The sequence below is a fragment of the Dreissena polymorpha genome, chromosome 16 (genome assembly GCF_020536995.1).
Source record: "Dreissena polymorpha isolate Duluth1 chromosome 16, UMN_Dpol_1.0, whole genome shotgun sequence".
NCBI classification, from domain to species: domain Eukaryota; kingdom Metazoa; phylum Mollusca; class Bivalvia; order Myida; family Dreissenidae; genus Dreissena; species Dreissena polymorpha.
In genome coordinates, this window is record NC_068370.1 from 22,727,456 (window position 1) to 22,742,624 (window position 15,169).

The 15,169-nt window shown below is 35.0% G+C and overlaps 1 protein-coding gene across 14 annotated transcripts in view; it reads left to right on the top strand.

The window, feature by feature from the left end:
• Positions 1-15,169, top strand: part of LOC127861972 (CAP-Gly domain-containing linker protein 4-like) — a 69,214-nt gene extending 54,045 nt beyond the window's left edge. For all 14 annotated transcript variants that reach the window (XM_052400775.1, XM_052400772.1, XM_052400765.1 and 11 more), the window contains 2 exons: positions 5,298-5,533; positions 12,238-15,169. In XM_052400775.1, coding sequence (XP_052256735.1) covers positions 5,298-5,533; positions 12,238-12,500 — 499 coding nt within the window. In that variant the 3' untranslated portion in view covers positions 12,501-15,169. The remainder of the gene's footprint in view (positions 1-5,297; positions 5,534-12,237) is intronic.

Consider the following 15,169-nt stretch of genomic DNA (forward strand, 5'->3'; position numbering starts at 1 on the left):
CCCAGTGTTTCAAGCACGCCTTTCATTTGCATTTACTTGTCAAGCATTCGCTGTTGTTGATTTTCTTGTTGGAACCCAGAATGTGTTTTGTTGTCACTAACACGTTCTCAAGATAATTGTCTTTCGGCCCTGTTTTCTTGAATGCAACTCTTTTATGGAGAAGAATGTCTCCTGAGATTTCTTTTTCTGCATTTTTGACATTTTTTTATTGCATATTTGATTTTTTTATTGAAACAGTTATCCGAAGGTCACAGGATTGATCACCACTAGATTCTAGGCCCAGGAAATGGAGAGCATTTCTATAAGTCTTAAGCTTTGGATGCCATTGAGTTAAAATGAATAGGTTTAAACTAAACCATTATTTCTAGTCCAGGTATTTGTGTAAATGGAATTGAAGAGAATTCTGAGATTCAATCTCTCAAGCCCAATTTCATTATCTTGCTGCTTTAAAATTTGAACTGTTGTATAGTATGAATAATATAGAATTACTATGACAATTTAATGAATGGTTCCTACAAGATTGGTATGAATCTACTTAGAATATTACTGGATTTTATTTCTAAAAAAGCTTTTACAACATATATTGGCATTTTTTTCTGTGAAGTCTAAAATACCATTTACTGAAATTAAGGAATCATTCAGTTATAAAACTGAATTCTTTTTGTTAATACTGAAACAACTCCAAATATATGGATACAGACTTAGTAATAATAATATGGTGTTTGTGATGCTAAATAAAGTGAAAATATGGGAAAGAACTGTAAATAAAGCAAAAGATATGTAGGGTAAGCGATTTGCATGGTCCTTAGGTTTATATTGTGGTTGCTTTGATGTTAAGTTATAGGCTTGCATGATGACATGATTGTATCTTAATTGATTTGAGGAGAATAAGGCATGTTTGATTGCATATGTATATATGTTTAACATGTGAATTGTGTATGAAGAAACACATTTAAATGATCTTTAGTTATATATTAAAAAAATAGTTTGTTAAATTTATTATACCCCCACAAAAGAAGTTTAGGGGGGTATATAGGAGTGAACTTGTCTGTCGGTCTGTCTGTCGGTCCGTATGAAGTGTCCGCTCTCTAATTCAAGTAGTTTTCACCCGATCTTCACCAAACTTGGTCAGAAGTTGTATCTATATGATGTCTAGGCCAAGTACATACATGGGCCTTGCCGGGTCAAAAACTAGGTCACGGGGTCACTTAGTGCGTTTTAAACATTCAGCATGTTGTCCCCTCTCTAATTCAAGTAGTTTTCATCGGATCTTCACCAAACTAGGTCAGAAGTTGTATCTAGATGATCTTAAGGCCAAGTTCGAACATGGGCCATGCCGGGTCAAAAACAAGGTCACAGGGTCACTTAGTTCGTTTTACACATTGAGCATGGTGTCTCTATTTCAAGTAGTTTAAATCAGATAACTTAGTGTGTTTTTAACCTCACCATGTTGTCCGCTCTCTAATTCAAGTAGTTTTTATCCAATCTTCACCAAAATTGGTCAAAAGTTTTATCTAAATGATCTCTAGGACAAGTTTGAATATGGGTCATGCTGGGTCAAAAACAAGATCATGGGGTCACTTAGTGCGTTTTAAACATCACAATGTTGTTCGCTCCTCTAATTCAAGTAGTTTTCATCCAATCTTCACCAAACGTGGTCAGAAGTTGTATCTAGATGATGTCTAGGTCAAGTTTGAATATGGGTCATGCCGGGTCAAAAACAAGGTCACGGGGTATCTTAGTGCGTTTTAAACCTCACCATGTCACAATGTTGTCCGCTCTCTAATTCAAGAGTTTTCATCCAATCCTCACAAAACTTGGTCACAAGTTTTATCTTAATGATCTTTAGGACAAGTTTGAATATGGGCCATTCCAGGCCTAAAACTAGGTCACGGGGTCACTTAGTGCGTTTTTTAACATTCAGCATGGTGTCCGCTCTTATTTAAGTAGTTTACATCCGATCTTCAGCAAACTTGGTCAGAAGTTTTATGGAGATGATCTTAAGGCCAAGTTAGAACATGGGCCTTTCTGGGTCAAAAACTAGGTCAAGGGGTCACTTAGTGCGTTTTAAAAATTGAGCATGGTGTCCGCTGTTTTTTGTGAAGACGACATGCAAAATATTGTGTTAAGTTTTCATACTATCCCAATTATGTTCATTGTCCCTTGACATATTGCTTTCATTTTTTGCATACTTGTTTACCAACATGACCCCAACCTATAAACAAGAGCAGACAACTCTATCAAGCATTTTGTCATAATTATGGCCCCTTTTCCACTTAGAATATGCAACAAATGTTAAAGTTTTCGTACTACCCCATTTATTTTCATTGTGCCTTGACATATTGCTTTCATATTTTGCATACTTGTTTACCAACATCACCCCAACCTATAAACAAGAGCAGACAACTCTATTAAGCATTTTGTCATAATTATTGCCCCTTTTATACTTAGAATATGCATATTATTGATAAATCATTGTGTGCGTACTACCCCAAATATTTCCTATATCCTTTGACATATTGCTTTTAAATGTTGCATACTTGTTTACCAACATGACCCAGACCTATAAACAAGAGCAGACCACTGTATAAGCATTTTTACATAATTATGGCCCCTTTTACACTTAGATAATTGAACATTTTGCTTAAATTGCCATAACTTCTTTATTTATGATCACATTTTATTATTACTTCGACAAAACAACACTTACCTGAATACCACAATGGATTCCACCCAAACAATACCCCACGCCCCTACCCAGAATCCCTTCCCCCTCCCCCCCCCACGCCCAACCCCCCCCCCCCCCCCCCCCCCCCCAATTTTTTTTTGATGTCTAGGTCAAGTTTGAATATGGGTCATGCCGGGTCAAAAACAAGGTCACTGGGTATCTAAGTGCGTTTTAAACCTCACCATGTCACAATCAGTGATTTTTTTTGCTTTAATTTGTTACAGCCTGTGCCTTTTGAATTGGGAAAATTAGCGCGATAAACCGTGAAATTGGGAAAAATAGCGCGATAAACCATAAAATTGGGAAAAATGAAAAGCATTATAAATAGGATTATAAGTAACAGAAGTGATATTGTTTTTAAGTGCATGTTCAGGGAGTTTTCTAGAAAAGGAGTCTGGTCAAATTGTTTTTTTTTAATCAATAAAAGTGGCAAGTTTGGGAATGATTTATGGACACAAATGACTAAATTCAAGTTATATATTTTGTAAGATGTTTAAAAAATAAAGTTGAGAACTAGATTTAAGAAATCATAAATTAAGTTATATGAGACTTCATTCTAAAAAAAAATAAAAAAATAAAATTTTTTTTTTTTTTTTTTTTTTGGAAGTTGGGCTTTTTTTGGGAAATTTTGGTCAGAATTTTGGGAAAAAAACATGTATTTTTGCGATTGGGAAGCAGCCGAAATTCGGCTGTAAATTTGAGCAAAAAAAATCACTGACAATGTTGTCCGCTCTCTAATTCAAGTAGTTTTCATCCAATCCTCACCAAACTTGGTCACAAGTTTTATCTAAATGATCTCTAGGACAAGTTTGAATATGGGCCATTCCAGGCCTAAAACTAGGTCACGGGGTCACTTAGTGCGTTTTTTAACATTCAGCATGGTGTCCGCTCTCTCTTATTTAAGTAGTTTACATCCAATCTTCACCAAACTTGGTCAGAAGTTTTATGGAGATGATCTTAAGGCCAATTTAGAACATTGGCCTTTCTGGGTCAAAAACTAGGTCAAGGGGTCACTTAGTGCGTTTTAAAAATTGAGCATGGTGTCTGCTGTTTTTTGTGAAGACCACATGCAAAATATTGTGTCAATGCGACATGTGGGGGTATTCGTCACGTCTGTGACAAAGCTCTAGTATTATACTTGCTATTCTGTGGACCATGTTTATTGTTTTAACATCTTATGGTACCATGATGATATTGCAATTTTTAGCTCGACTATTATATATGAAATATATATAGTGGAGCTATCCTACTCACCCCGGCGTCCGCGTTTCTGTTCCGTTAGCGTTAGCGTGCAAATGTTAAAGTTTTCGTACTACCCCAATTATTTTCATTGTCCCTTGACATATTTCTTTCATATTTTGCATACTTGTTTACCAACATGACCCCAACCTATAAACAAGAGCAGACAACTCTATTAAGCATTTTGTCATAATTATGGCCCCTTTTCCACTTAGAATATGCAGCAAATGTTAAAGTTTTCGTACTACCCCATTTATTTTCATTGTCCCTTGACATATTGCTTTCATATTTTGCATACTTGTTTGCCAACATCACCCCAACCTATAAACAAGAGCAGACAACTTTATTAAGCATTTTGTCATAATAATTGCCTCTTTTATATTTAGAATATGCATATTATTAATAAATCATTGTTAAAGTTTGCGTACTACCCCAAATATTTCCTATATCCTTTGACATATTGCTTTTAAATGTTGCATACTTGTTTACCAACATGACCCCAACCTATAAACAAGAGCAGACCACTGTATAAGCATTTTTATATAATTATGGCCCCTTTTACACTTAGATCATTAAACATTTTGATTAACTTGCCATAACTTCTTTATTTATGATCACATTTTATTATTACTTTGACAAAACAACACTTACCTGAATACCACAATGGATTCCACCCAAACAATACCCCACGCCCCTACCCAGAATCCGTCCCCCCCCGCCCAACCTCCCCCCCAATTTTTTTTTAAACATCATCTAATAAATTACCCCACCCCACATTATACCCCCATCTCACCCCCTACCCCTTCCCACCCCCCCCCCCCCCCCCCCCAATTATTTTTTTTAAACATCATCTCACCCCCCTACCCAAATTTTTTTCATTTTTTTATTTTTGTAAGATCGTCTTATAAATTATTGAATATGAACAAATTTCCCCATGATGGCTTACGTTATAATGTCAAACACTCGAATAGTCGAGCGCGCTGTCCTCTGACAGCTCTTGTTTCTGTTCTGTTAAATATTTACAGATAGTCAAAACTTGGTCATATCTGGTACTTTTTATAAGGATTTTGTTCAATTATTTACTTGAAGAATTTTTTATTCCTTGATACTACTTGGTAGTAGTTCAGCAAACAATGTGCATGTTTTATTGCATAACAGTGTGACCATCAGTTTTTGCTGATAGACAGATCATTGAAAAAAAAAAAAAAACTTAACAGCTTTGAATTAGTCCATAGCAAAAGGTACTGCAAAATCAGCCTTTTAGATTAAAATAATAATTATTAACAAAAGATGAGGATTTAGTACATGAACAATATGTGCTTTCTTCAAGGCTTGGTGACAAACGGTTCAGTTCCAACGAGTCCCTGGATACAATAAGCTGGGGTGCAGTGTCCGAGCGCGTGGACAGACGGGCTGTGAGCGCCAGTCACCATAGAGACGGCAGGCCTCGGACACCGGTCAAGCGTCCCAAGAGTGGAACCAACGAGAGTATAATGAGGACCCCAGGCTCGAGCTCAAACTATAAATTGGAAATAGGAATGAGCGTGTTTTGTAATAATGAACTTGGTAAGTGACTTTTGGTTTATTAATAAAATTGGGCTTGTTGAGGGAGTTTTTATGTCCCCCACTATAGTAGTGGGGGACATATTGTTTTTGCCCTGTCTGTTGGTTGGTTGGTTGGTTGGTCTGTCTGTTGGTCTGTTTGCGCCGACTTTAACATTTGCAATAACTTTTGCAATATTGAAGATAGCAACTTGATATTTGGCATGCATATGTATCTCATGGAGCTGCACATTTTGAGTGGTGAAAGCTCAAGGTCAAGGTCATCCTTCAAGGTCAAAGGTCAAATATATGGGTCAAAATCGCTAATTTAATGTACACTTTTGCAGTATTTCAATATTCAAGATAGCAACTTGATATTTGGCATGTATGTGTATTTCATGGAGCTGCACATTTTGAGTGGTGAAAGGTCAAGGTCAAGGTCATCCTTCAAGGTCAGAGGTCAAATATATGTGGCCAAAATCGCTCATTTTATGAGTACTTTTGCAACATAGAAGATAGCAACTTGATATTTGGCATGCATGTGTATCTCATGGAGCTGCACATTTTGAGTGGTGAAAGGTCAAGGTCAAGGTCATTCTTCAAGGTCAGAGGTCAAATATATGTGGCCCAAATCGCTTATTTTATGAATACTTTTGAAATATTGAAGATAGCAACTTGATATTTGGCATGCATGTGTATCTCATGGAGCTGCACATTTTGAGTGGTGAAAGGTCAAGGTCAAGGTCATCCTTAAAGGTCAAATATATGGGTCAAATTTGCTCATGTAATGTCACTTCTGCAATATTGAAGCTAGCAATTTTATATTTGAAATGCATGTGTATCTCATGGAGCTGCACATTTTGAGTGTTGAAGGGTCAAGGTCAAAGTCATCCTTCAAGTCCAAACGTCATATAGGGGGACATTGTGTTTCACAAACGCATCTTGTTTATTAAAGTGATTTATCTAAAATAATTTTATTTAAAAAAAAAGGTTTGCATTGAATTTGATTGTATTTGGGATCCTTCTCTAGCAAAATCTTAAATGGACTTGTTCACAGTTTGTTCAAACAAGCATAATAACACTATTGATTAAAAACAAAATATATCTAGGTCACATTTGAATATGGGTCATGCCGGGTCAAAAACTAGGTCACGGGATCACTTAGTTCGTTTTTAACCGAAAGTTTGTCTGGACCATAACTATGTAATTTATCGTTAGATTTTAAATTGACATGGTACATTTGTTCACCATCATGGGCCGGTGTGTCATGCGAAAGATTAAGTACGTCAATATCTCCAAGGTCACACTGGGAGTTGCCCATAAATGACCTTGTCCGGGCCATTACTTTGTCATTTATTGTGAGACTTTAAAACCATTTGTCATATTTGTTCACCATCATTGGACGGTGTGTCATGCGAAAGAATAACGTTGATATATCCAACGTCAAGGTCTTACTTTGAGTTCAATGGTCAAAAATGGCAATAAATGAGCTTGTCCAAGCCATAACTATATCGTTTATTGTGAGATTTTAAAATCATTTGGTACATTTGTTCACCATCATTGGACAATGTGTCATGCGAAAGAATTATGTCAATATCTCCAAGGTTAAGGTCACACTTTGAGTTCAAAATTCAAAAATTGCCATAAATGAGGTTGTCCGGGCCATAACTATGTCGTTAATTGTGAGATTTTATAATTACTTTGAACATTTGTTCACAATCATTGGACGGTGTGTCATGCGAAAGAATTATGTCGATATCTCCAAGGTCATGGTCACACTTTGAGTTCAAAGGTCAAAAATGGCAATAAATGATCTTGTCTGGGCCATAACTATGTCATTTATTGTGAGAGTTCAAAATTACTCGGTACATATGTTCACAATCAATGGACGGTGTGTATTGGGAAAGAACTTAACTTAGCAAAAGATGTGTATAGCTGACATAGTGTTTAAAGAACCATTCCCTTTCAAATGCCTATGTGGTGTAGAGGTGTTAACAATCCTTAAAATTAGGTGTTTATATAAACAGAATAATGCTATATTTATACCCCCATTACCATTGGTAATAGGGGCTATATAGAAGTCAATTTGTTGGTTGGTCGGTCTGTTGGTCGGCCTGTCCGTCCCGAAAATTTCAACCGATCTTCACCAAACTTGTTCAGAAGTTGTATCTAGATGATGTTTAGGTCAAGTTTGAATATGGGTCATGCCGGGTCAAAAACTAGGTCACGGGGTCACTTTGTGCGTTTTAATTGAAAGTTTGTCTGGATGATAACTATGTCATTTATATTTCATCTATTTTTTGAAAAACAATTATGAGCTATTGTCATCACCTTGGCTTCTGCGTCGGCTTCTGGTTAAGTTTTGTGTTTAGGTCCACTTTACTCCTAAAGTATCATAGCGTTGCTTTCAGACTTGGAACACTCGCAAACTACTAGTATCATAAGGGGACTGTACAGGACAGGTTGCATAACTCTCTGGTTGTCATTTTGACGGAATTATGGCCCTTTTTGACTTAGTAACTTTGAATATATGGTTAAATTTGTGTTTACATCCACTTTACTTCTAAAATATCAAGGCTATTGCTTTCAAACTTCAAATACTTTCATATTATCATTAGATGACCCCTATTGATTTTGAGGTCACTAGGTCAAAGGTCAAGGTCACGGTGACCCGAAATCGTAAAATGGTTTCCGGATTATAACTCAAGAACGCTTACGCCTAGGATCATGAAACTTCATGGGTAGATTGATCATGACTCCCAGATGACCCCTATTGATTTTGAGGTCACTAGGTCAAAGGTCAAGGTCACGGTGACCTGAAATAGTAAAATGTTTTTCGGATGATAACTCAAGAACGCATACGCCTAGAATCATGAAACTTCATAGGTACATTGATCGTGACCCGCAGATGACCCCTATTGATTTTCAGGTCACTAGGTCAAAGGTCAAGGTCACAGTGACAAAAATCGTATTCACACAATGGCTGCCACTACAACGGACAGCCCATATGGGGGGCATGCATGTTTTACAAACAGCCCTTGTTTTTTTTTTTTTTAAAGATCACACCCTCACACTATACCCCCCCACCCCCACCCCCCCAAAAAACAAAAAAAACACCAATATATATTTTTTTCAAACATGGTTAAAAACAAAAATATTTATTTTTATTATTTTATTTTTGAAACACCGTCCAACTACCCCCCCCCCCCCCCCCCAAATTATTTTTATTTTTTTTTGGAAGATAATGTAATAAATGACCACACACGCACACTTTACACCCCTCTCACTCCTCCATCTTTTTTGATTGAAGTATTGAGATATTCTTATTTTGGGAAGATAATGTAATAAATGACCACACACCCACACAATACACCCCTCTCTACCCCACCCCTCCATCTTTTTTATTGAAGTATTGAGATAGGTCCCTTTACCTTTAAAAAGAAAAATAGATGAGCAGTCTGCACCATTTTTGACCTTTGAACTCAAACTGTGACCTTGACCTTGAAGATATTAATGTAATTCTTTCTTGCGACACACCGTCCTGCTATGATGGTTAACACATGTGCCAAATGATTTTAAAATCTCACCATGAACGACAGTAATGGCCCGGACAAGGTGATTTATGGCCATTTTTGACCTTTGAACTCAAACTGTGACCTTGACCTTGGAGTAATCGACGTTATTCTTTCGCAGGACACACCGTTCAATGCTGGTGAACAAATGTGCCAAATGATTTTAAAATTTCATAATGAGTGACATAGTTATGGCCCGGACAAGCTCATTTATGGCCATTTTACCTTTGAACTCAAAGTGTGACCTTGACCTTGGAGATATCGACATAATTCTTTCGCGCGACACACCGTCCAATGATTGTAAACAAATGTGCCAAATGATTTTAAAGTCTCACAATAATCGACAAACTTATGGCCCGGACAAGCATTTAACCTTTGAACTCACTGTGTGACCTTGACCTATATGTCATGTCTGTGACAAAGCTCTAGTTATCAAATTGGAATTAGTGAAACCAGTTAAACATTTGTGCACATATTTTTACTATATTGTGTTTTTATTATGCTAAAAATATGTCTATCTAGATTAAATCTAAAAACACTCTATTACTGTAAACGTATAGAAATTCGTCGGTATGAAATTTCGTGGCTTAATGAAAAACAACTAATTTGTTGACACGTAATTTCGTGGATTTCAAATTTTCGGGGCAGACTGACCGTCATAATAACATAAGTTTTATTAAAACAACCAGAGTAATAACGAAGCATAATCTGCTTATCTGTGTTGACAGCAAGACTTGAGGTTAATGTGCACTGAAGCATGAAAGTGTTGCCGATAATTGTCGATAAGAGCGATAAAGCGGCGCACTTGTGGGTCCCTGCTCGCTTATTGCCATCGATGTTGTTTTGACAATATTTGCACTTTTCAGTGCAATCGGTCCCCTAGTAGAAACACTTGAGTAATGAGGTCCCCAAAATACATGTGTGTCTCTTTTAAATTTAATTTGCGCATATTGACATGTATGATAAATCTGCAAACTGTTAATTTTACGACGTCACGTAAAAGAAATTTGTTTTCCTCCACAATTGGTAATGCTATTTATTATATTTATTTACCATGATTAATAAAACGTACATTAACGATGATGAATAAAAAAAAAGAAAAACTGATAAATATAGTGTAATGTGACCTACTGAAGTGAAGTAACTATTACAAAAACCAATATCTTGGATAACTGACAACACAAGAAAATGTCGGAAATGACATTTGGAAATGACCGATTTCGGATTAAAAATGTATAAATAATCGTTGGTACTTGAATTCGTGGTTCAGTGGACAAACGAAATCCACGAAAATTCGTACCACACGAAATTTAATGATTTTACAGTATGTGAAGTTGGAATAAGACATCAACTTGCCGTGCATAAACACAGTTTTAAAATACAGTTAAAATGATAAAAATACAATCACTGTTAATGAAAAAGTCATGGAATATTGCTTATTAAGCTTGAAGTAAAGATAAAATATTACAAAAATAAATTAAGATCTTGAAATGATTAGTTTTGTTTGAGAAAATCACCAAAAGGATATCCATTCCCAGTTTGATGTCTTATTCCAAATTCACATAATACAGTGTTTAAATTGCTTCGTCTTTTAAACAAAAACGAGATTACTGTCCATATGCAAATCCGAAACCATGCAATATTCACAAATTTTTGGAATGGGAAAGCTTCTGTACTGCTGTCGTAAAATAATCAAAATCTACATTCTCACTTGTCTCCTGAAAGAAAATACAAATTGGTTCAATTTAGAATTGGTTATTCAATTAAATCAGTAATTTGTCTCAATATATCTTCGACCAATTTTACAAATTTAGCAGAATCCTACATCTGGTGTTGTGTTACAAGAATAAGCTTCTGGTAAGCGCAACCTTTCTTGAATATGGAATGCCACTTTATTTATTATGCCAGGCGAATAGATCTATTATTTCCACTGTATGGTCTCTGTTAAATGTTGTTCGCTTACTTTAAATATCCCAGAGGAAGTGTGAATTTTCTGATATTTATCAGTTGACTGAAAGAGAGTTTTATTTATCTCTTAAGCCTTTTCCACTTAGAAACCTGTTTTGACGCATTTGTAGTCCCATAGAAAGTTAAATTTAATTAAAGACTTTTCTTACTAAATTCAAGTTTAAAGGCTACATTTAAGTTTAAAGGCTACATTTCCATACTGATGAGCAGCAATCAGCATAAAACATGAACAGACTGTGAGTTACTTGCAGGCTGTTTGCATATTGCCATTTTAACTTTGCTTTTGAGTGGGAAAGGGTTAAGATAAACGGTATATTAAAAAAAAAACACACTCAGATTGATAGTCCTTTTGTCAATGATCCTACCATGCTATCTAACAAATATAAACTCAGTGAAACTCCATCAGCAAACAGTCAATCTTATCATCTTTTAAAGTAAAGCATTATAAAGCACAAATGTGTTTTTTTTTTACAAACTTTCATGCCATAATTTTTTAGTGTGAACTGAAACAGAAAACAATTAATGTTAAACTATAATCTATTTGCTATTTAACTGGCTGCAAAATGGTCCTGTACTCTATATATGAATCGTGTTCTGAGAAAACTGGGCTTAATGCATGTGCGTATAGTGTCATCCCAAATTAGCTTGTGAAGTCTGCACAGGCTAATCAGGAACAACTCTTTCCGCTTAAACTTGATTTTCGGTAAGGAGGAACTTCCTTGAAACCAAAAATACCACACAAACGGAAAGTGTCGGTCCTGATTAGCCTTAACGGATTACACAGGCTAATCTGGGATGACACTTTACGCACATGCATTAAGCCCATGTTTCTCAGAACGCAACCCATATTTTCTAGTATTGTATCAGCCACTGGTCACATGTCAAACAAACAACAGGCTGATGATTACCTCTTTCAGTGCTGGAACCGAATTTTGAAGGCCTTTGCAAACAGTTTGGATCCAGATGAGATGCCACAAAACATGGCGTCTCATCAGAATCCAAACTGTTTGCTTTTTTTTAAGTATTCTTTGAAAAAAATCGAAGAAAATGCTAATTTTAGAAATTCAGCAGACGGCATTTTAGCAGACGACAAATTTCCCAGCATGCAAAGGGTTACAGAACTTTCTCTCCCTATTATGTTTCTGGGGTTTCATTACTAAATAAACACTGTACCTCAATTGTTAACAGGCTGTGTGAGATACATTGGACCGACAGATTTTGGCGAAGGGGTTTGGATAGGGGTAGAGCTGCGAACTGCCAAGGGTAAACATGATGGATCAGTGCAGGGCAAGCGGTATTTCTCCTGTCGCCCAGACCATGGACTTATTGTGCGCCCAAACAAAATAACCGTTCGCGGAATAAATGGATCTAGACTTGTAACGGAGTTCTACGGTGCACATGCGACGGAGAATGGACTTAACCATACAGAAAGTAAAGATATTGTTAAATAGGTGTTAATTGATGATATATTGAATGTATTTATATATTTTCATATGTTGATTTTATAGGAAATGGAATTCAATTTGTTGAAAAGAAAGTTATGATTACTTAAAAACAAATGGTATGAGAGCTTATTCATTTAAATTAAAAAATATATGTTTTTCAATAGATTTTTTTATGCCCCCGGATCAATAGATCGGGGGTATATTGTTTTTGGCCTGTCTTTCTTTCTTTCTGTCTGTCATTCTGTCCCAAAACTTTAACCTTACAGTAACGTTTTGCAATAACTTTTGAAATATTGAACATGGCAACTTGATATTTGGCATGCATGTGTATCTCATGGAGCTGCACATTTTGAGTGGTGAAAGGTCAAGGTCATCCTTCAAGGTCAAAGGTAAAAAAAACACAAAAAAACTGCGCATTAGGGGGCATTGTGTTTCTGACAAACACATCTCATGTTTTCTTTTTTGTAAGCTATAAAGTACAATTTTGAGATAGAGCTACTTTTCTTCAGATTTTTAGTACATTGGTTCGATCATGTAAACATGTTCGATCATGTAAACATGTTATGTTATTTATCATTGCAATAAAATATATAAAGAACATTTGTTGATTTCAAAAATGTATTAAATTTCATTAATGCTGATTTAAAAAAATCATGAGTGGCGTAGTAACAAATTCAAAAACACTTTTTCTTTAACCACAAGTGAAATAAATATTTGTTCACTCTCCAAAACCAATAAAATTTCTTTGTTGATGCTTAAGCGCAATAAATAAACAAACAAAAAATGAACAAATCTTAAATGTCATAATAAATGTGTCATGATATCATTAAAATGTGTGTGAAACAATGTCATAAATAAGTATAGTCTGAAAAAGCATCGTAATCTTTGGGGCATAATTGTATCAAAATTATGGTTCTGTTTATATTTTTCTAGTATCTATGGTAAACACATGTTTGTCTATGATATGGAAAAGTCACTGACATTGGTAGCCTTATGTTATTGATGGAAAACTATTGCAGTTTTTCTTGTATTTTCACTCTGTGAATATTTTTATAAACTGAAATTATCACTGACATCATTTTTTTTCACCAATGAAATAAAATGCTACCATTTTTTTAATGATCAGGTATACATGTTTAAAGGATAACATGCTGCCTACTTAATTCCACAGAATCCAAACATGAATATAATGATATGTTATTGATCTTGTTAACTCTGAAATCTTCCTTAAATGTGTGTGATTCAATGGCTGAAACACTTTAAAATTTAAGTCATAAGAAGGATTGAGAAAATATGTGATACTGATGCTGAAGTTACCCTTGGGTGAAGCACCCAATCACTTTACACAATAAGCTGAACAAATGTATGTTTGCTGATTTGCTTGTGTTCATTAATGCCTGAGTAATTATTTGCATGTAAAATCATGTATATGCTGCTATATTTGTAGCAATGAATACCATACTGCTTATGCCAAATGTGTTTACTCGATGGAGATATTTAGGGAATTCCACTGTCTCACTCAAATATATAAAGGGTCCACATCTTTTTATTTTTTACTATTTCAAGATGAGCAAATTTAGCATTCCAGTGTTAATGTGTAGGCTTTTCCTTAGCTTCAATGGCTTAACTTGAATGATATTTTTGCATAGTTTTTCATTATCAACTCAATGCATTTGAAGAGAACAATATGTGTTACAGTATTGAATTGTTTTGTTAAATGTGTAAAGTGATGTTGATTTTTAATCCTATTTCAAAGCACATTCTTGAATTTGTTGTTTGTTTTCTTGCCATTGTCATTGCCTTGTTTTTAATCTTTTAGAAATTTCGAAGATGTATACATGTTGTTTTTCCAATGCTACATGTATGTAAACAATGAAGTTTTTACTTAAAACATATACATATTCAACAGCATACAAAAGAAATGATCACTTATGTATAATTGTCCATGTACTATGTGAGCTTATCAATCAGAAAATTGGGATTTATGCCTGTGTGTAAAAGTTGCATCCCAGATATGCCTGTGCAGGACTTCACAGTCTTATCAGGGAAACACTTTCCATATAATTATTATGGCAACAATAGTTTGTCAAAATCTTGCCTTGCTTGAGAAGTATCATACAAATTATGATGATTAATGAAGTCTCAGTAGAATTAACAAAGGTATTTGCTGGTTAGAAGCTCTGATATTCTAATAATAATAAATATTTGCAGCTGCATCACTTATTTGCAGTCGTTTGGAAAAAATCATTAAGCTTGCACTTAGAAAACAGGCATGATTTTAAAACAGCCCGACATGCCAGATTTTTTTGTTTTTGTTACATTCTTTGGTAGATACTGACCAAATACTCCTTAATTAGTTTTTATCACGTAGCTTCAAAAGCAAAACTTATTACCGGTAATACTTATACTTTGTCCGTAAACAAATAAAAAATATTAGTGTTTATTGTTTACAGATTTTCATCATTGTTTTACTGTATCATTTTATGTTGTCATTAATGCTACTTTTCATAACGTGCGTCTTTTAAAATAAGATTTGCTTGTTTTGTATTTTTTCACAAACACAATAATGCTTGTTTTGATTTTGTTGTCTTTATTGGTTGGATTTTGGTTTGTATCTTTGAAATGAAAGTATATGGAAGAGAAAAGAAAAACATTAAAATATGACACAAAATAAA